Source organism: Merops nubicus, unplaced genomic scaffold, assembly GCF_000691845.1.
Source record: "Merops nubicus isolate BGI_N331 unplaced genomic scaffold, ASM69184v1 scaffold6846, whole genome shotgun sequence".
NCBI classification, from domain to species: domain Eukaryota; kingdom Metazoa; phylum Chordata; class Aves; order Coraciiformes; family Meropidae; genus Merops; species Merops nubicus.
The window spans coordinates 10,912-31,974 of NW_008616984.1; the positions used below are offsets into that span (position 1 = coordinate 10,912).

The 21,063-nt window shown below is 50.5% G+C and overlaps 1 protein-coding gene across 1 annotated transcript in view; it reads left to right on the forward strand.

Annotated features, from left to right (window-relative positions):
- Positions 1–215: 215 nt before the first annotated feature.
- The window catches only part of LMF1 (lipase maturation factor 1), a gene marked incomplete at its 5' end in the record, with an annotated part of 60,139 nt that continues 39,291 nt past the window's right edge, over positions 216–21,063 (forward strand). The window contains one exon of the mRNA XM_008942996.1: positions 216–383. Within this exon, the coding sequence (XP_008941244.1) occupies positions 216–383 (168 nt within the window). The remainder of the gene's footprint in view (positions 384–21,063) is intronic.

A 21,063-nucleotide genomic window follows, 5' to 3' on the forward strand; every position in this document is an offset into this window, starting at 1 on the left:
AAAAGATGGATTGCTTCAAAAATTCCTTGATCTGCGTGGTAAAAACTGGAATTAAATCATTTTCTCTGGAAAGAATTGAGTGGCCAGAGGCAAAGGACAGGTCTGTGAGCAAACCTGGGGGAAGAAATGAGGAAGGAGGCCAAGAGATCTGTCACTCCCACCGTGATGAGCCTGGGAGGATGAGGATTAATTCCTTTTCTTTCTCCATCTTTCAGACCCAGCCAGTGCCCAACCCCATCGCCTACTTCATGCATCGCTCGCCGTGGTGGTTCCACCGGTTTGAGACCCTGGTCAATCACTTCATTGAGCTGGTGGTGCCCTTCTTCCTCTTCCTGGGACGGCGGATGTGCATCATACATGGCCTCTTACAGATCCTCTTCCAGGTGGGATCATAGAATCAGAGACTGATTTGGGTGGGGAGGGACCTTTCAAGGTCATCTTGGCCAACTCCACTGCAGTGAGCCAGGAGAGCTTCAACTACAGCAGGTTACTCCAGCCTCACTTGGAATGGTTCAACCACCTCTCTGGGCAGCCTGGGCCAGGGGATTACCACCCTCAATGCTAACAATTTCTTCTTTCTATCTAGTCTAAATCTCCCTTTTTTAGTTAAAAATGCTGCTGCTGGGTGGGCACGTGTTGCAGGAGCAGCAGTGCTGCTGTCTCAGCAGTGGTTTGCTGGAGCTCATCTTCTCGGGGCAGGAGCAGCATCCAGAGGAACTGACTCAGTCAACAGGTCAAGAGTTCAGGCTCAAGTGAATCAAGATGATTCACAGCTATTAACTGTTGGCTCTGGGGTGGTTCACGCTGGTGTGGCTGCTCTTGGTGTGCTGCTGGAAGGTTGTTTCCCTTGCTGCTGGGTTGGTTTCCATTCCTGTAGATGGCAGAGAAATGTCAGGCCAGGACTAGTGCAGAGGGTCTGAGCCTCTGACTGGGATGAATACTGGCAGTTTCTCCACAAATTAATTTTTATAGCCATCTTTCACCCTTTGAAAGGATATTTTTTATATATATATATTTAACATTCAATCTCTGTGAAAAAGTTTGAGGTGGTTTTTACAACCACCAGATTTACTGAGTTTATAGTGAAACTAATTTCTTCAAACATTAGTGTCATTCACATTCTGCTTGATTTTGTGGTGGGTTCTTTTTGTACATGAAATAAATAAGTTTGTGCAGAAGTCAGAGGGCAGAAGCTCCTGCATGTGCACTTGGCAAGACCACATCTGATTTGGGTCATCTCTGCCCTGGTATAATTGGAGGAGCTCATTAAGCCCCAGCCCCTGTGATTCACAGAAGTGCAGCTTCCAGCCCTTGCCGACTGTGGGGTTTGTCCAACATCATTTCAGCACCATGAAATTCATACTTTGTAGCTGTTACTGCTTCCTGTAAATACATGTGATGCTTAAGCTGGAGAACAGCTTATAAACTCTGTTGGGAAGCCACAGAAATGCTGATCAGATGTTAAAGGTGTGGGATCTGTGCCCTCGCAGAGATGCCCGCTCCCCCAGTGCATCCCCTTGTGTCTGGGTACCACTGAACCCCCAGCTTGTTCCTCTGCTCACTCACACACCTCGTGGCATCACGTTTGGTTTTGTGGGGATGGATCTTGCCCTGGCAGCAGGGCAGAAGAGGCCTGACCCAGACAGGTCTCGGGGCATCGCTCCACGAGGTGCCAGTTGTTTGGGATGGGCATTGCACCCAAGGGTTTTGGCATCCCTGGGAGGATTGTGTGCAACCCAACCCTAAAAAACTGCTCGTGTCTCGTGGGCAAAGCAAAACACCCTGTCTCTGTCAGCCTCTTCTGGAGGGAGCAGATGGGTGTTGAAACGTGGTGGAGGTGGAGCTGGGAGTGGGAATACTTTTGCGTGCAGGGGAGCGTAGGGAGGATGGCAACGGCTCTTTCCAGGGTGAGCAGACCCAGAAAGGAGCAGAACTCACCGTGGTGCCAGCTTCCAGGCTGCAGCTCAGCTGCCCTGGCTTGGGGCAGAGCTGTCATGCTCTGCTGGCCTCTGCACTGGCAGGAAAACAACAGTGCAGTGGACCGAGGGGGTGAAGCTTTGTCCTCACAGCTCTGCCAGGAGAACCTTCCGTGACCAAAAAGCCCAACCAAACACTCCTCTCTCATTCCCTTCTCAGCTTGGGGTTTCTCCATCCTTGCCTTCCCCCTGGGTTGAAGCCCTGGGGGCAACACTGGCCTCCAGCACCCTCGTGGTTCCTCCAAGGGCCCCTAACGAGCAGCACGACTCGTTGTGTGCTGGGGGAATTTGGACGGAGCCACTGGGATCTGAAAAGCCCAACCCCATACAGGCTCATAATGACATATTGTAAATGCATGCGTCTAACCACCCTTTAATTGGTGCTTTATTGATAGTTTGCAATTACTGACTTATTTCTATCACGAGGGGAGTCTGCAAAGGGGAAAAAAAAGGGTCCCAGTGTAAAACGCAGCTCTGGTGCATTTATAGCATTTCAACAAAAACCTGTTTATTTAATATTTACTGCCCTTTTCTTCATTCAGAATGACTTTTATTGACAATACTCCTGCTCTGCAAAGGAAGCAATAAAGTTTAATGTTGATATACCACTTAATTCTGCTTTTCAAGATTTGAATTGACATTACATGCAAGTTTTATTGGACATTTTATAATTGTTATTGGAGTCATGGTGGCTAGGTTGAGTAAGTGTATTTTTCCAGATTCCAACTGGCCTGGAGAATATTGCTTTGTCAGGGACCCAAAAAAAAGCTGTGCTTTAAAGGAAATAAAGGGGTTTTGGTGGGTTTTTTCCAAGTGTGAACTTAGTCTTCTTATTTTGTAAGGAACAAGGCTTGGTGAGTTTGGAAACGTCAGAGAGGAGGAGCTCAGCAGAGAGCGTGCTGGGGGGAGGACTCTGTCCCACCCCCGTTCCCCTGGGGTTGTGGTGGCCCTGCCAAGGCAGACTGTGCTGGTCCCAGTGTGCCAGACAGTCCTGGGCCACCTCCCCAGCAGGAGATTGGGGTGGTGATGGCTGAAACACGTGCTGCATAAAGTGTCCCCCCCATCCTCGCCACCCACCCGTGTCCCCGCGAGACCCGAAGCGAGGAGCCCGAGTTGCTGGGGCACCCCATGGTTTTGGTGCTTTGGGTGCACTGATGTTGCTGTGATGCCTGGTGCACATCCCCGTAGCTTGAGCTTCCAGAAGTCTCCTTCTTTGGTGTCTTTTTTGATCTTGAAGAAATGGAGGAGCCTTGCTTACTGCCAGTCTTGATACAAACAGGCTTTGCTTAAGAAGGAGATAATGGAGGATTGAACACTGGCCAGTTCCCATTAGGAAAATCATTATTCATGGTCACTAACCACCAGGCTGGGGAGGACTTTGTGTCTTACAGCTGAGGGGGTGGGTTTTGCAGGACATCTGCACACAGATCCTCCATGGGATTGTAGCCCCCAGAGCACGTTTACTGGGATCAGAGGTGAGCGGAGAGAAAACGTCACCCGAGGTTTTACAGCCAGGGCCCATCAGCTGCTTGTCCCCTGGGCAGGCTGCAGAAGCTGCTCGTGGTCCCAGCCAGGGCTGGGGGCTGTCCCCTTGGTGTGGCACAAGGGTCCCACTGAGCTGCTCACCTCCTGCACACCGGGGACAGCAGAGTCACACCAGGGACTCCCTGCTCCAGAGGGAGAGAGGTTTGAATGGGCTGTGCAAAACCCCAACCTTCTGAGGAAGCTGGTTGCTCTGAAGAGGTGGCCGTGGAGGGGAAGCTCTGGGACATGGCAGCTCCAGGATTGAGGAGCCTCTCCCAGCCATACAGCTGGTGCAGCCTGTTCATGCTCATCTGGACCAGACAGTTCAACTGTGCCCATCTTGCTTTGTGCCTCCACACACATCCCAAAAGCAACGACTCCCAAATTCCCATCTGCACAGGTTGACATCACCCCATGAGGCATTTTTCTTCCTGTAGTGTCTGCTGGGATTCAAACCCCTTGGGGTTCTGAGAGCTAGAGCAGTGCACCAACCCATCCCACTGGCAAGGGAGCCTGCTTGGAAGATCTCAGCCAGCACGAAAGCATTTGCAGGAGATGGTGGCAAAGCCTCCCCGTTGGACTGTCTGTGCCTAGAGCATCCTTTTGCCTTGAGAAAAGAAATCTTTGATGAAGTGCAGCCAGTTACAGAGGATCTCCAAGATAAATAGGCAGCATTGTTTCAGAAAACAGTCTTTGCAGCCTTCACGGTGCATAGAAATCCAACAGAAATGAAACTAAAGGGCTGTTGAACTTCTCAGCATCGTTAGGGATTTATTGTAAGCAGGTGCCAGACTTTGACGTGCAGAGCAACACTGCTGCAAATTGTCTCTGCCAGGAATAAAGCTGGAGGAGAGGCTTGTAACTCAGCTCCTTCTCTGCTCAGCTCTGTGCTCCAGCCCTGTAAAAACAGCCTGGTGAGAAATAGTCTGAGCCACAGAAACCTCCAAATAAGCCTGAGGTGGAGTTTGGCCTTTGCTTGTGTATAACCGAGGGTCCTTAGAGTCTTTGAGAGTCCCTAAGTATGGAAAGTTTTTTGCTGCCACTTCTTGTCATCCTTCCTGGGGAGCACAGGCACGTTGTACAGCTGCTGTGTAGAGGCAGGACCGTGTCCACCAAGGTGCTCGTGTCTGGAGCAGGGCTGTGTCCATCCATCCCCTTGCTAGGCTTGAACTTCCAGGGCTGGGTTGGGGTTTTGGACACCTCTAATTCATAAGGAAGAGGTTGTGTCCATGGCATGTCTCCTGATGGTGGCTCTTGCATGGAATGTTCACCTCACAGGATGGAAAGCCAACTGCAGGTGGTCACAGTGGCCAAAGTTTTACAAATCCCTTTGATGAATGGTTGTTTCATTTTGAGTCTGATGGTACCAGTTGGCTGATTTAGCAGTAGTACTGGGGGCAGAGCCTTGAAAATATGCATGTAGATCTGAAGCACCCCAACGTTCAGGAGAAATCAAGTCCAAAATGTGGCTATTAGTATCTGGAGGGGGGAAAAAGAGGTCTTGGGGAATCTTGGAGGCCACAGATGAGGCCTGGACCCTGCAATTCTTGGTTCTGTAAAAGCATCAAGCCAGAGCCTGCACGTGTTCTAAGGCACTTGTGGTTTTAACGGGGAGGGAGGATGAAAAGCCTTGTGTGGAGAAGGCAAATCCTTTCCCCTGCCCACAGGCCAGTGGTGTAGGACCCATTACAAGATCCCTGCACCATCTCCCCTCTCTCCCTCTGTCTCATGGTCACCTTTGTGCATCCCTGCACTCAACCCCCCGTGGCCAGAGAGAGCTGGGGGCTGGTGGGGGTGGTCACCCACATCCCTGCTGCTCGGCGGGTGCTTTGCTCCTCTCTGGAGCTGGCTCCTGAAACCCTGAAGCTGCATGTTCTTCACGAGGTCTAAGCACAGCTCACACCAGCAAACGGATTTCTTGGCTCCTGAAGGCAGGCAGTAAAGTTACACCACTTGGCAAAAGGGTTGATGAGGGGAAGTGAAGAGAAAGCCAAAAAAGCCAGGAAAAAGCCACCTTGCCCCCATGAGCTGGCTGGCAGTGCTGGGTTAGAGAGCAGGGCAGGAGGGGGCTGAGGTTCCTCACAGCCAGGGGCCAGTTTTGGCTGTGCCAGACGAGAAGGAGCTTCAGTATCACAAAGGTAAAATCCATAAATAAAAAGCCAGCAAATGGAAAGTACAAGGCTAGCAGTGTTGGAGAGGCGGGGTCATTCCTTTGCTTCTATCACGCTGTTCTGGGTCACAGTCACAGTTTGGGGTTTTTAGGATGGAGGGAGAGTTTTAGGCCTTTAAATCCCTTTGGATTTGAATGAACTCGAGGAGCTTGGCTCCTTTCTGTGGCCCCTGAAAACTCCAGGCATGTCCTCCTGCACGGAGCATCCTCTGGGCAGCCTCGTGCCTGGGGAGCTCCCGGAGCGGGGCCCTTCCTGCCGGGATGAGCTCAGCCCCAGCGTCACTCCTCGGGACAGAAGTTCCCTGAAGGAACCTTGGGGTTGCCAGTTCTTCCCTGGCACCACTCCTCCTCCTCCTCCTCCTCCCCCAGGGGCTTGGCAGCAGGCTGCATTTCGGGCTGTCCCAAGCTGTTGTTCCACAGGAGCCCCTCCGTGGAGAGGGGGCTGACGATGCCAAGGGGGGAGCTCGATCCCAGCCTCACAGCAGGCAAGGGTACAACTTCTGCAACCCAAACCCCTCAAACTCAGGGTGCTGACACAGAAAACTCCTGAGACAGCTCTCGGGGTCCGGCCAAAGAGCTGTGCACAGAGGCAGCAGCTTTACGAGCTGGTGGAGGGCCAGGGGGGAGGACCTGGGCTGCGGTGGGGGGAGTGCAGCAGAAGCCTCCTGCAGCAGAACCCTCCTGGGGCAGAAACCTCCAGCTCTTTTCCCTTGGAAAACGAGCTCTGAGCCTACCCTTGCCCAGCTGGGCACCACACCAGGCACACAGCTCCTGGGGGCAGGCAGGAGAGCGAGCAGCAAAGTCATTTTCCTCTTGATTTTTTCATTTGAAAGCAGAAAACAATCATCAGATCAATAGCTCATTTCTGTCACTTTCTCCCCTTGGCTCAGACGAACCCCAACACCCTAAGCTGATGGGCACAGCCACTTTTCCTCTCACCAACAGTCTCCTCTCCAAAGCTGGGCAGGGGAGGAGAGGTGGGGGTTTGCCCCCGGGCTCTTTCCCCTCGCCGCCGTGCCGCCAGCCCCTGGAGGAGGAGGAGGGGGAGAAAGTCCTGCCAGCCACACACGAGCAAAATGAAATCCTGCTGCCGCCGTGCCACAGCTGCAACGTGTTGTGCTGCTGGCTCTGGGGGTGGCAGAGGTCACAGCAGCAGCCCGCAGAGAGGCAGCAAAAATTCGGCAGCTCCCCGCGTCCCTGCAGAAAGGGGCCGAGTCCTGGGTTTGTTTTCACTTGTCAGATACGAGCTGAGGTTTTGTGGTTTTTTTTTTTTTTGCCCCGACGCTGGTGTAAGTCAGATGTGTCTCTCCCAGGAGGGTTTTCTGGGTTACAGCAGGCTCAGGGTTGTGGCAGAAGAATCAGGCCCTTCGTTTGGGCGTTAATTATGGCTCTGGAGGTAATTCTCGGCATGTCCCTGGCAGGAGGTTGGAACCAGGTGGGGGTCAGTCTCTTCTCCCCAGGAACAAGGGACAGGACAAGAGGAAACAGCCTCAGGTTGCACCAGGGGAGGTTGAGGTTGGAGAGTAGGAACAGTTTCTTCCCCTTGAGGGTTGCCCAGGGCTGTGCCAGGCTGCCCAGGGCGAGGGGTTTCCAGGATGTGGTGCTGAGGGGCACGGGGCAGTGCACGGGGCAGTTGGTGGTCTTAAAGGTCTCTTCCAACCAAAACTATTCTATGGTTTGTGCTGCTCAAGCAGTTGGTTTTCTTTGCTGGTGCAGAGCAGGGCTGATACCTCCTGCACGTGTCATGCATGAGAATAAAGCCACTGCCCAATGTGTCATAGGAGCCACCCCGGGGCTGCCGGGAGCCAGCAGCCAGAAAATCTGGGCATCCATTCTGCTCCTGTCCCACAGAGATCAGCAACATCAGCACGCTGGAGTCAAGAACATCCAGAGGGGCTGAAGGTGACGTTCCTCCAGGTGATATCCCCAGGCCAGGCTCTGATGCCATCTGCAGGTCCCCATGAGCTGGGCTGCTGGGGAGCGTGGTCCCCCCAGAGCAGCACCCCTGGGAGGACACGAGCTGGGCAGCAGAGCAGCCCTGCCCCTGAGGAAACAAAGAGGAAACTCAGCCTTCCCAAAAGTCCCCAATTTTGTTGATTTTGTTGTGGTTTAGAGAAAAAAAAACAAACAACTAATGGAGAATGTCCCAGGAAAATTAACAGCAGAACACGAGTTTGAGGAACGCTCTGATGGAAAAAAGAAGTTTAGCAGCTCAGTTGTTTAAAGATCTTCTTTGGCCTCAGCTCTGAGAGGGAGGATGCAGGGAGAGCCTTGGGAAAGGTGGTTTGGGATCCCCAAAGGGCTGGGAATTAGGGTGATTAATCAGCTGCAGCCTCTGGGCCAGCCCCACACACCCCCCCAGGGGCCAGGGGTGGCCGGGGTCCTCCAGCCCCCCATGCTCAGCCCTGGGCAGCCCCAGCTCAGCTTTTCTGGACAGAAACAAAAGGAATGTGAAATCAAAGGAGGGACAGGGTAGATTTTCTGTTCCATTTAAACCACCTTAAATTAAATTCCAAGCTCTACCCCCTCTCTCCCCCCTCCCCAAATCTAACTGGAGCGAGCAGAACCCAAAGTATTTAATCACACCTCTATTTGATTTCACCTCCAGCTTGATAGTATCTGTTGGGAGGCAAGGCTGCTGTGCCAGACACGAGACTACCAGCACATACCACCCCAAACCAGTAAATAACACTGCTCCTATAATGGTGTCTGGGATTAGTTAGCAACAAGTTGAGTTCTTGCATTCTGCAGTAGTCAGAGCGACTTAGAAACACTTACTGTTAGCCATAGGAGTGCATTTAATTAGCTTCTGATTTAGGGGGCTGGGGGGGGGGTTTCTTCTCTTTTTTTTTTTAAATCATTAAATAAAGTGTCACCCTTAGCCAGTGCTGTAAACTCTATTTTGATTGTGGCTGCAATAACCCCTTTGGGCGTCATTCAAATTGTACTAAACAGTTTCTGGAGAGGGCTGGTTTCTCTCAAAATAAACCCAAGTCCGGCTTTGACAAGCTCTAATGAAAAACAAATTGTTATATTACTTAGAAAAATAATTTGAAGGAAGTCTGAATTAGTTGTAAAGGTGGAAAAGGTTCAGCTACTTGAAAATAGAAATTTGGAAGGTATTTATTTTAACCATTAAGCCAGCAGCCTTGAAATACAGCCTTGTTTGTTACAGAATGCGCCTAACGAGAGACATGAATCATGCTGTTAATCAGTATGGGAACTTGATTAATTGGAAAGGGGACCGTCGGTGACTCCAGCAGGCGGAGCCCCCTGGCAGCAGCCTGCCAGAGCCCTGGAGCTGCTCTGATTTACCAGCAGTCATCCTGCTGGCACGCCGAGGGGAGCTCAGATGGGGTGATCTGGGACACTTGGAGGGCTTTGGGGTTTTTTTTTGGAGCCTCCAGGTTTGGTTCTCTGACTCCAGACGTGCTGGTTGCCACGGGGGAGGGTTCAGCGTGGCTTGGGGGCTTCTCCTTGAGCTGTCCTGGGCTGGGACTCCCCTTGTCTCACCTTTGCTGCTGATAGTGGTTTTGCTGATTAAACCTGAGAGGGAGTTTTTACGCCCAGCTATGAAATCAGATTTCCATGGGAGGCCCCCAGGATGCAGGGTGCTGCCATGGCTATAAAAAGGTCTGTATTAATTTTCACTCTTGACTGGGGCTCTTGGTTTTGCAGCCAGGGAGAGCTCGAGCACGTTGGGCCATCCAAGAGCCCTGTTTTGTTTCAGAGCAGCTTCTATTTGCTCATGTGGCAGAAGGATACGGTGGCAGGGAGGGGAGAGGGCGCGTGGCCGTGCCAGAGGGAGGAGTTCCAGCTGGGTTTTGGGTTTGTGGGGGAAGGTGCCACGTGTGTTGGGCTCTCCCAACCCTGTTTGGTGCCATCAGTATCATCACTCTGCCACAGGAACCACCGTGGCCAAGCCAGGGAGACCTGGGTAGCAGGTAGGCTCCAGTGGCCCCGTGTCCTTGGGCGTATTACTAAGCACTGATGTTCCAAGGTCACCAATCAGATCCCCAGATTGCAAGATTTGCTTAAGTATAGCAAAAATGGAGCTGGTTCTGGCTGCTTTTGTTCCTTCTGCCCCGTTCCAGCCTTCCAAGGGTGCTCTGAGGTCTCATTTTCTGTGCTGCTCTGGGTAGGCTTCACACCACTCTCCTCTTCACACTACATGAACACCTTCCAGAGCCGTATTAAATGTCGTGGCTGACATCCACCACATGTGGTCCTTCCTTTGCCAAGGGAAGGGGTTGTGGAGTGCTTAGGCTCCTAGGGCTCTGGGGCAGGGTTTGGGGTTGGATTTTTGGTTTTTCTTATTTTTTTTTTCTCCTCTGTTTTAATTTTGCATTTGATTTTGAAGCCTTCTCTGCGATCCAGAACTTTAGTGTCTGCAGTCCTCTGTCAGCATTTCCAGGTGCTTGGGCTGGAAGAGGAAAATCAATTCTGGGGATGTTGTCAGTGCAAGGATAGGAGCTGGCGAGGCTGCAGGAGCTTCAGCACATCTGTGCTCTCCAGATGTGATCCTCTCAGTGCTGTGCTGCCTTTGGGTCCAAACAGGGATGGGAGATAAAGTATGTGTTGCACATGTGACTGCACCTATGTGTGAGTGGATGTATGAAAGTTGATGTCTAATAAGAGCCAGACCAGCTATAAACCAGAGATGTTGCTGAAGCCCCTGACACGATCTTGAACGTGTGCTGGTACCATGTTTCCAGTGATGATTCTTTATTTATGTTTAGGTGTAGCTGCTAATTAACTCAACCCATTATGATCCATCAACATTGCCTGAGCCAAAGGACTCACCCCCTGCTACGTGTCAGATGTCTTTAAGCTGCAGATTTATCCAGTTTCAGTGTGGTGGCTTGAAGTGATGGTGAAGTTCTTCCAAGTTTAATCCCATTTTCTGTCCCTTCTTCCTGAGCTGGCCTGGGCACGTTGTCTCCTCCCAGCCCTTGGCTCTCAGCAGGCCTTTGCTTTTTGGTGAGGTGACAGTGGTGGTGGTGTTTGGATTTTGGTTTCTCTCCTCCCACCCTCTAGATTACGGGACCTTTAAATAATGCTTCAGATTCCATTTTGAAAAAGAAGAAATCAGAGCAGCCTAACTGGAAACAGATGGCAGATTGTGAACTTTTTTTTTTCAAAGGGAATTTTTAATACGTGCATTACGAAGAGAATCTTTTAATAGTGTCAGATGCAGACGTGTGAAGACAGAACGTGCCCATTCGAGGAGTGGAAGGGGCTGAGAGTGGGCTCTTGCCTTTGGTGTGGTGTTCTTGGGGGTGGGGGGAGGATTTTGCTGCATTTCACAGCTCCAGGGAGCTATCCTGGCTGGAATGAGGGCTCCCCACCCTCACTGCTCCTCAGTCCTTCCTTCGGCTCTGCTGGGACCCGGTGGGCAGAGACCTGAGCTGCAGGTACCAACTCCTGGGCCAAATCTTCATGTGGTGCCATCAGGGTAACTCATAAGCCCATTCAGTGTGCCCAGAGGACACCTTGTGTCCTCCTGGGTGCTCAGCTCGAGTTTTTAAATAGATTTTCCTATTTCAATAGGTGATTTTCTGCCAAGTTCAGTTAGTGCATCTCCTGTGTGCCTGGATGGTTGGATTGAAGCACGCCGTGTGTCAGCTGAATGTGCAGCTGTAAAACTACCCCCAGATCAGAGGTGCAAGTTTTACCACTACCCCTTGCAGAAAGTTTGGATAGCTTTAATTAAAGCCATTAAATGAGCCCCATGTAGTTTTAGAGTCAAGACAAAGCTGTGAAACTCATTGCCCGGGCTGCTTAGGGACAGAGGTGAAGATGGATTTTATACTGTCCTGCTTTGATGAAAGTAACTCATTTGCTCATCCTGGGCCAAGTTGCTGGGTTTAATGTTTCTCTGTAAGGATGCTGCCTCCAGAGAGGTTTTATTTTGATTTGGAAGTGTTGGGATGAGGATGCAGCCCTGAGATGCTTGAGCCCACACGCAGTTTACACAGCTGTATGATCCCGTTCCCCAGGCACCACTGAAGACATGATCTCTCTGGTGATGCAACAGCTCGAAATTGCAGGAAACCTGGGTCACTCCTTGCTTTCATCTTGCTATAAAAACGGGGGGTTCTTGGAGCTGGTGACTCAGAGGAGTCACTGATCAGTGCCGGATGCTCCCGGGGGTCGTTGGCGGCGCCGGAGCCGCCGTGGGATGCTCGGTGCTGATCCTTGCCTGGAGAACTTCTGAGAGCCTCACCTCCCCTTCCCTGGCCTAGCACTATTTTCCAGAAGGATGATGGCTAAACCAAGTCAGTGGCTGAGCTCTGCTGAGTCTCAGGCCCCAAAATACCCCGTCGGGGGCTGGTGTTTGGAGCACGGGGTGTCCCGTCCCCTCTCTTGCTTTGGGGCTCTCCCCTTTTTGTTCCACCTCTCCCAGGAGCACGCTGGTGGTTTGGCTGTCTGCAGGAGGCCTCCTTGATGAACTGCTCCTTTCACACATCTGCAACCCCCTTTGAAGATGGGTTAAGAGGAACAGCGTAGGTTTGGGCTGACCTTGGTGTCCACATGTGGAGCTGCTCAGGAAAAGAGATGGCACTTTAAATTTACGCCCTGCTTTAATTAGAAAAACTTGCAAAGCCTGGGAAAGCTTAGATCAGTGCCAGTTTTGAGGAAGCAAGTGCCTAAACCAGTGTTCCCTACTCATCACATCGGCACTTTTCGTGACTGGTGCCGATGGGAGGAGAGATGAAAGGGAAAATCCCAGAGGCTTTCTGGTAGCCATGCAGCTGATTCACTCAGCTAAGACAGATCCCTCTAAAAACTCAAAATCCTGGTTCCTTTCTGTGAAACACACTGTTACTGAGCTCACGCTGGGCTGAGAGGATACTTGTGCACAGCACAGGGCTCTGACAGTTGCACAGATCACCTGTACGAGGTGGTGCCGTGGGAGCGTGGAGAAAGTTGAGCAGAAAAGCTCACCAAATGAGCAGTAAATCCTTAAAACAGTTCAGGAACGTTCAGCACCAAGGGGTGGGCTCTGTGGCATGGCAGTCAGGGTTGGTAGGGTGTGTGGATGGATCTCCTGCACCTTGTGAGTGACCAAGAGAGAGGAGGAGAGGGTCGGGTGTTTTGGAGAACTCTTCTTCTTGTGATAGTTGGTTGCTGCCTCACTGTCTCTCTTGCTGCTGGAGTGTTCCTGCATCATCTTGACTGGCTGCTGTTGTATTTGGGTAATGCTCTGGGTTGAGTTTGTGCCAACAGCCCAAACTGTAGGTGTTCTGGCCAGCTCAGCACCATCAGCTCAAGGTGGGCTTGAAGTCACACCCACAGCTGCATGTGTTCCATTAACCCTTGTCCCCAAGGACATATCAGAACCTCCTCTGTCCCCTTTGAAGATGCAAAAGCCCCAGCTCTGCTCTGAGACTCAGAGAAGTGCCCGAGCCTGCTGTGCTCCTCCAGCAGCCTTCCCAACCAGTGAATCCAGGAGAACCAGCAGATGGCATGAAGCACCAACCCCAACAAAAGGTCTTTGCAGAGTGGTCCCCCCCCAGTGTTTTGTAGCAATGTGTTTCCTGTTCCTCTGCTCCCATTTCAGGTCATGAGCCCCAGGAATGGAGGTGACCTCTTGCCCATGTGCTCAGATATTCACCTCTGCTCCTCCTGGGTCCTTATCTGCCTGTGCTTCCAATGCCTCAGGTGTTCAGCAGTGCCTGGCAGGCACAGATCACTCTAGTGGTTGTCTCTTCTTGAAGCTCATCTTTTTTCCTGGTAAGAAAGAGATTGCTGGGTTTGTTTTCATCCTTCCCTTAAGCAGTTCCTCAGCAGGAGCCATTTTTCCCCAATTTCCCAAGTCTTGTGCTCATTCTTTCCCAGATGCTTTGGCCTGGGCTGCCCTGTGCCAGGAGGTAACATCTGAGGTGAGAGTTTCCTCTCTGCCTCCTTTGGCTGCCTCCTTCCTTGAGGAGATGGTGGATTTTGGATAAGGTTAAATTACAAAAGCTCAAGTCATTCTTCTTGAGCAAAGTAAGAGGTTAGGGCAAGAGGGATTGCTGAACTCTGCATTCCTGTAGCATGAAAGAGGTAGGGAGGAAGGAAAGACAATGGTTTCTCAACCACCAGTCAACCCTCACATCACATTCTACTTACAGCTCCTGCTGCTGGGTGCTGTGGGGAGATGCAGAAATACAGGGGCAGCAGAAAAGTCCATTAAAAAAATTGAAAATATCCTCTGGAAAAACAAATGACACTGCATTGTTTGTGTGGATGGAGGTTGGGAATAGCAGGAGTGGAGAATGGGAGAGGGACGGGGATTGCTTTTATTTCATCAATAATGTCATTTATTCCATGGCCAGCCCTTGAAAACCAGTTCTAATCCCCACACAAATCCCTCTGTAGCAATGAGCCAGTTCTCCTCATCAAGCACTGGTCATTCCTGAGGGCCAGGGACCTCAGAGGGAGCAAAGCCAAGGTAAAAGGGTCAGGCTCTAGAGGAGGGGGCACTCTGAAACCCAACTCATCCCAGTCAGCTCCATCTCCATGCTTCAGTGGGCAGAGGGGATGGTGCCAGAGAAGCTACAGGGCCAATATTTTTTATTTCCCTCCCCTCAAAGTGTTCAGGAGCAGACAGTGAGGTCCTAAAGAAGTAAAAAGATCGTTTTCCTGGGGCTTTTTGGAAGAAACGTGACCGCAGATAAGAACAGGAGCTTGAACATGTTCATCCTTCCCCCTTCTCCACCCAGCAAAGAAGAAATGATCAGCTGGAGAGCACCCCTCTGGGTGGTCACCTGCCTCTGGTGCTGGGTGCATCAGTAAGAGGAGTGTTGGTTCCTGCAGTCTCTCTGCTGGAGGGTTTTCCTTTGCCCATCAATTACTGATGAGTGGGGCATAGGGGAAGGGGAGGGAGATGTTTGCATGGAAATCTGTATCTCAACCCTTTTGGCAGCCAAATCTAAAAGAGCTCAAGTCTTTTGCCCCCCAACTTCATGTTTATGGTCAATGTGAAACTCCACCTGTGATCACCACATGCGTCCTCTGCAAGACTGCAGTGAATTAAAGCACAAGGGGGAATTTGAAGCAATACATCCTCTTCCTTCTCAGAGTCAGGTTACATCGACCTCCGAACATCTGCACACAGTGTCTCAGGGCTCCCAGAGGTTCTGCCCTATTAAAGGTCCATCTGCCTTTGGTAAATTCCCAGCCTTCTCCCTTCCTCGTGGCCTCCCCTCCGTTCAGGGTTGCTCTCAGTGTGGCTGGCCACCTATGGAATTGAGATTTTATGTCCAGTATCTAAAACACACTGTGGAATTTTAGTTCTCTCCTGGCATGGGTAAGCACAGACCCACAGCCCATTGCCATTTACCGTGCTCGTGGGAGAAGCTGAGAATAAAATACCCTCCTATTTTTTAAAAAAACCCTAAATTTCTTCTAAGCTACTGGTTAGGAGCATCCTAAAAGACTGAAATATGAGGTTAATGCTGGAAAAAATAAGCTGTTCCCCAGAGTGTCCTACATCCCACAAATGCATTTGTTGTTGTGATGCCCCTTTGCTTTGAAGTTGATTTTCCTCATCTCTGGGCTGCCCTGGTAAACACAGAGGCTTTAATCAGCACGTCCTGCTAATTAGTATGACAAGTGCAGAGGTGGAAACGAATGGGTCCTGCTCTCCAGCTGCTGGGTTTCATGGAGAGTCCAGGGCAAGGGAAGGATGCAGAAGGCTCCAGGTGGGTGTGCTGCAGATGCCAGTGGTGGTCCAGGTGGTCCTGGGTTCAGAAAATGCTGCTGAGCTGCAGCATCTCATGGAAATCACCCCATCCTCACCCCTGGGGAGCAGCAGGTCTGTGTGCTCCCCCCTGCAGCTCCACAGCCCTTCAGTTGTTGTGCAGAGATCAACACCCCAAAGGAAAATGCAGCTCCAGCTTTTCCCTTTCTGCCTCTCAGGCAGAGGCCTCGAGGTTTTAAAGACTTACATATGTGTGTTTTACTTGATGTGCTCTGAGTATTCCCATTGAAGTTAACTAAGTGGATAAGACTTTGCAGGATTAAAGCCAAATGAGTCCTCACCCACCATGCTGGGAAGTCTTGTTGCAGTGGGTCATTGGAGGGAAGGAGGAGGAGTCAGGTTTGAACTTGCCCCTTTCATTTTATGCTGCTATTTATTTAAAGGATATTTTTTTTTTTTTCTAGGACAGCTTTGGGGGGAGAAAAGAAAAAAAATAAAGCAAGCCCCAGGCTGTGGTGTAACCACCACAGTCAGATGTTGTCATGACTACTAAACAAGAAAGCTAATTTATAAAATGAGGGAAAACATATGAATGTGAAATGAAAGAGAAAAAGGAGAGGGGCCATCTTAAAATATTAGCTAGGATGTAGAGGAAAATATAAACAGACATGGTTAGGAAATTCCAGAAGGAATATGACTTGTTTAATATTAATCATAAAGGAAAAGATTATGAGAGCTCCAAGGAGTGCCAAATGAACTGCTCCACACACATCTTCTCTCTCTGTGGAGTGTTTCCTCCCTTGCAGTGATGGTGTGGTGGCTTTTGCAGAGTGCAAACCTCCATCCTGTCCAGGATAGCCAAAATCATCTGTACTTTTATTTAAGGTATCAATAAGCTGGGCAGAGTCATGGTGTTTGGGGCTGTGGAGGGATTTCTGTGGATGGGTCAGGTCAGGAATGGATCTGCTGTTCCTTAAGCCACAGCTTAATTGTCTCCCAAAGCTGAGGTCACTGCAGAGGAGTGGCTGGGCACATCCCCTGAGGTGGGAGGTGTCCCAGGTGGGCTCTGCTCCCTGTCCTGTGCCCGTAGGTGTTGCACTGCTGCTCTTCTTGCCTCTCTCTTGCCATCTGTCCTCTCCTGACTTTGGAAAGCACGTGGAGATCCTGAAAGCAAAGGATCAGAGGAGTCCTAGATGCCCATGATTTCATCATGATTGATCATGAATGCTCATGAGCTCACAGACTAAAGACCATTCCTTGATGAGGGCAGGGTCTTCAGGACCTGGCTGGCTGGCATCAAGACCTGTCCTGAGGGTCTTCAGGACCAGGCTCACCCACCAGACACCTCCAAGCAGGTCCCAGAGGGCTCTTTGGGAGCTCGCTGGGCCGAGGCAAACAACTTTTGTCGTGCTGGGCTGGCAGCACTCCTCTGTTTTCTGGTGACCATGCCCTGATGTGGCCCAGGGACCCATGACCACCAGCACCACGACAGCAGTGGTGCCACCACAAGACGCCAGAAAGGAGCTGCTGCAACCACAACGGCCAAGGAGTGAGTACTGGGAAATACCTCTGTGGGATCTCGGGTGGAAAATCCTGGGCAGAGCTGTAATTTGCTGCTTCGTTACACTTCCCTCAGTCATGTCTGAGCTGCTCATGGATCTGTCAGGCAGAGATTTCCAGGCTGAAGTTGTGTGTTGGGAGATTAATGCCTTGTGGCACGTCCCGTGCTCCGTCCTGCAGCTCTGCAGCAGAGGGGTTGGCTCTCCCAGCCCACGTTGGACCTGGCTCTCTCTTTGGCACTCACTTGTAAACATGCTGGTTTACAGAAACCTTTAAGGGTTCCTTCTCACTGTCAGAAGAAATTAAGCTACAAAGCCAGACTAAAACTACCCGAAACCATGTTGAACTGAAGTGAGTAGCTCGAAGGTCCCGGATATAGACACCCACCCAAGCCAGGACCTTCTAGGGGTGTGGAGCAGGTTGTCTCCATGCCAGGTCCCTCCAGCACACAGAGCAGTGCTGCTGCCCCTCTCTCTGCTCACAGAGGTCCTTTCCTCCTGCTCGGGATCCCATCCTGCTCTACCCAGCCCCATGGCCAGGATGCTGAACACGACGTTGATGGGGCAGGAGAACTGGACCAGCAAAGCTCCCCGCTTCTTTTCACAGGTTTCTTCATCTTTTCCCCAGCTCCCTACATCTTTCCCCAGGTCTCTTCATCCTTCCCCAGCTCCCCACATCTTTCCCCAGCTCCGTGCTGGGGCTCAGCAGCCTGGGGGCACTCAGACCCCCACCTCTCCTCCCGGCCGTTGGAACGCCGCTGCAGCTGCCTGGCCTCTGCCCAGCAGGCTCTGGGCTCCTCTGCTCTGAGCCTTGTTCCCCCTTTTCTCTCTCAATGTCACAGTCTGTGTCACCTGCCTCTGGAGAGCTCGTTGCTCCACTTTTTGAGTCACAGAACCAGCCCACGTGGGATCTTTCCTCTCTCCCTCTGACAAATCCCCTTTGCCGGCGAGCGACCAGGAGCTTTTTCAAAGCAGCCCCGTGGCTGATGTTGCCACCCTTGGGTTTTGTTGAGTGAGTCACACGCCCTCTTTGGAGCCTAGGAGCTTACTCACGGCCGGGCAGCTGTAGGTCACCCTCCTCTCAAGGTTGTTTTGAGCTGGAAACCCCCAAGCCCTGTAGAGTTTTCCTCCGAGCGTGCATCTCCTGTTGGTGAGGGTGCAGCTGCCACTGGGTTCCTGGCTCCACCACCAGCAAGGCTGCTCAGTGACAGCTCTCCTGGAATATTCTGACAGCCACATATTTTTATTCCTCTTCCAAGGCTCATCTCATATGTAAGCCATCAGCACAGCAGCTCGAGCAGGGATCTCCTCGCAGCTGTGACCTTGGAAGTGGGTGGCATTTTCTGCTTCCTCCCCAGCCTCCTCTGGGATCTACATTTCATGTGATCCCATCCGACACGGGCCAAACCTGTGCTGGGAAGAGCAGTTCCCTGCTACCAGGAAATACCCACCCTGCTAAACCTCTTTATGGTTGAGATCTTCAAGGCTCCCTGGAGGAACCAGGCTCCTCAGGAGGCGTTTGGAAGCGTAATGTGCCATGTGTGAGGGCAGCTACCTGTGAGATCAGTTCCACAGGGTTTATTCTTTTCCATGAATTCCTGTAGAGCACCTTATGTTTCTTGCCTTCCTTTGCAAACCTACAAGCAGGACTTTGATGTCTTTTAAATGTTTGCATTACTGTCTGGCACTTAACAGGCACAGTTGGTTCCTGTGCTGGAGATTTCTTTAATTTCTCTGCAGGAAAATCAATGCACAGGTAAAACAAGATGTCCCTGCAGCAAGGCTGGAGCAATACTGAGCATCCTTGGGTTCCTCACATCCTTCCATGGCTCCATCCCACCATCCTCGGGCATGATTTCATAGACTCAGAATCATTAAGGTTGGAAAAAACCTCTAAGATCATCAAGTCACTCAACACTACCATGGCCATTAAACCATGTCCCCAGGGGCCACATCCACACGTTCACTGAACCCCTCCAGGGATGTTGACTCCACCACCTCCCTGGGCAGCCTGGGCCAATGTTCCAGTTTGATCCTGTGTAGAAGGAACTGTTTGGCCAGGGCAGAGAAAGAGCTGAAAATTCTCTTTTTTGGACCATGTCATAATTTACACCTAGTTCCCATGATCAACTAAATGACAAGCAAAGCACTGAAAAGAAACTGCTGCAGATGGCAGCATGAAAATGTGTTCTTTAACACGTTCTGTGTTTTCTTAGGCATATCTGGGTTTGCCCAATGTACATTTCATTTGCTGTTTATTTAAGTCCCAGCCACTGACAGCTTGGGGATCACTAAGCTGCCATCTGGGATGTCAGGAAAATGCCTTTTTTTCCCTTCTTCTTCTCCTTTTGCCCTCAGAAAATTTAACAAAGGCTTTAGGTCCACGGGTTGGGCGTTTTGTATTTGAAATACCCACTGCAGTGTGTTGGAGAGCTGCTGGTTACATTGTCTGTTTGTCCCAATTTTCAACCCATTTTTTAAGGTGCTGGAGGGGCCGGTGCCTCGCTGCCTGCTGCCAAGGATGGAGGTGCCAAGGCACGGATCCATCCTGCACTTTCTTCTGGTTCCTCCTTTTTTTTTAACTAAACATAACATTTCTACCCCAATTTTTACATCCAGTATTTCACTTTTCAGCCCTGAGGCTTTTGCAGGCTTTCTTTCTCAAATTCAAGTAGTAACCAGCCCCAAATAAAGCACTGGGTTATTTTTTCTGCCTGTGTTTTCACACCACGAGTGTTTTCTGTTTCTCCTGAGCTTGCAGGAGCCCACGGCCAGCAGCTCAGGTCTGTTCCCATCCACATATTAGCCCCAAACGTGCTTTGAGAGGCTGGTTGGGTGGAAAAATCCAGGTCATCCCAGAGTTTGAAATGCTCCCAGCTTTGGCTTTCAGTGACACCGAGTAGCCAACCCAAGTTAAACATTTAATACTGCAGATGTTGCTAAGAGCTTAGAGTTCCTGAAATTATAAGGACTTTAATGAGGCAAAGAAAGTAGCTGCAGAAAGCTATAAATCAGAGAAGCCACCAGTGTTTTCCACGGGGGTGTCAAGCTGATGAGATGTGACATCCCCTTGACTTTTCCCTTGCGTTTTCCTCGTGCCTGCGGATGCGGTCGTGTCCTTTCCTTTCAACTTTCGAAGGCAAAGAGGGGTTTGAAGCTGTGTGGGGGTTGAAGTGAAGTTGGGGAGCCGGGTCCCCCTCCAGCTTTTGCAGCTGGCTGCTGCGTCTCCGCAACTGGTCGAACCCCAGCCTTGGATTTGAATTGTTTTGAAAGGGATTCGTAACACAGATCCCCTTTCCCCAGGCCAGGGCTGTCTGAGATTTGAGGTACTCAGCCTGCCCATCTAAATTTATTCCAAAAACACTGTTTTCCTTATAGTTTTCCCAGTTTAATCCAAATTTTACCAAGCCCAGGACAGACGCTAGGCAAAAAAGTTTGCTATCAGCATAGACTTTTTTTTTTCTGCTGTGTTCTCCTGTGCTGATGGGGTTTGCTTTTATTTTGGCAGTCGTTAGATACGTCTAAATATTGTAGAAAAAAAAAAAGTGAATTTCAAAGGAGCCTGCAATGACTGTATGTGGAAAGGGAATTGAAGTATTTTCGCCAGAAGTCTTTTAGCATTCCTTCAATCAAGGGCTATAAACAGTTCCATGTGACTTCAGGCTGATCCAGGAGTTGAGAGACCAGGGTTTAATTCACATCATTTCTTGCAGAAAGGGTATTTTGAACCCACACATCTCTCGGTGAAGAATGTCCTCATTAGCTGAGAAAAGGATATTCCAGAAAAAAAAAAAAAAAGGGCTTTCACTTTCTAGTCTGTTCTGCTTTATTATTGATAATTCAATAATCATCTAGCATGTGTTACAGTGGAGTTCTGTGCTTGGCCGTGTAATTGGGGAGCAAGTTATTGATGGATGCCTATTGACAGCCTAGGCCAGATTGCAATTAAGGCAGGATAGACCTCAAAGAAGGATTATTTCTACTACAGGGTGAAAAATGCTTTTGCAGAATACTTCTTTTCCTGTGTGCTAATATTGGGGGATCACGCTGGCTCTGAGCAGAATTGCCAATGAAATGGAGTCTGTGCTTTGACCAGCTGGGGAGTCCAGCCACTGGTTTGTCCTGGCAGTGTCTGGGTCCTGCTGG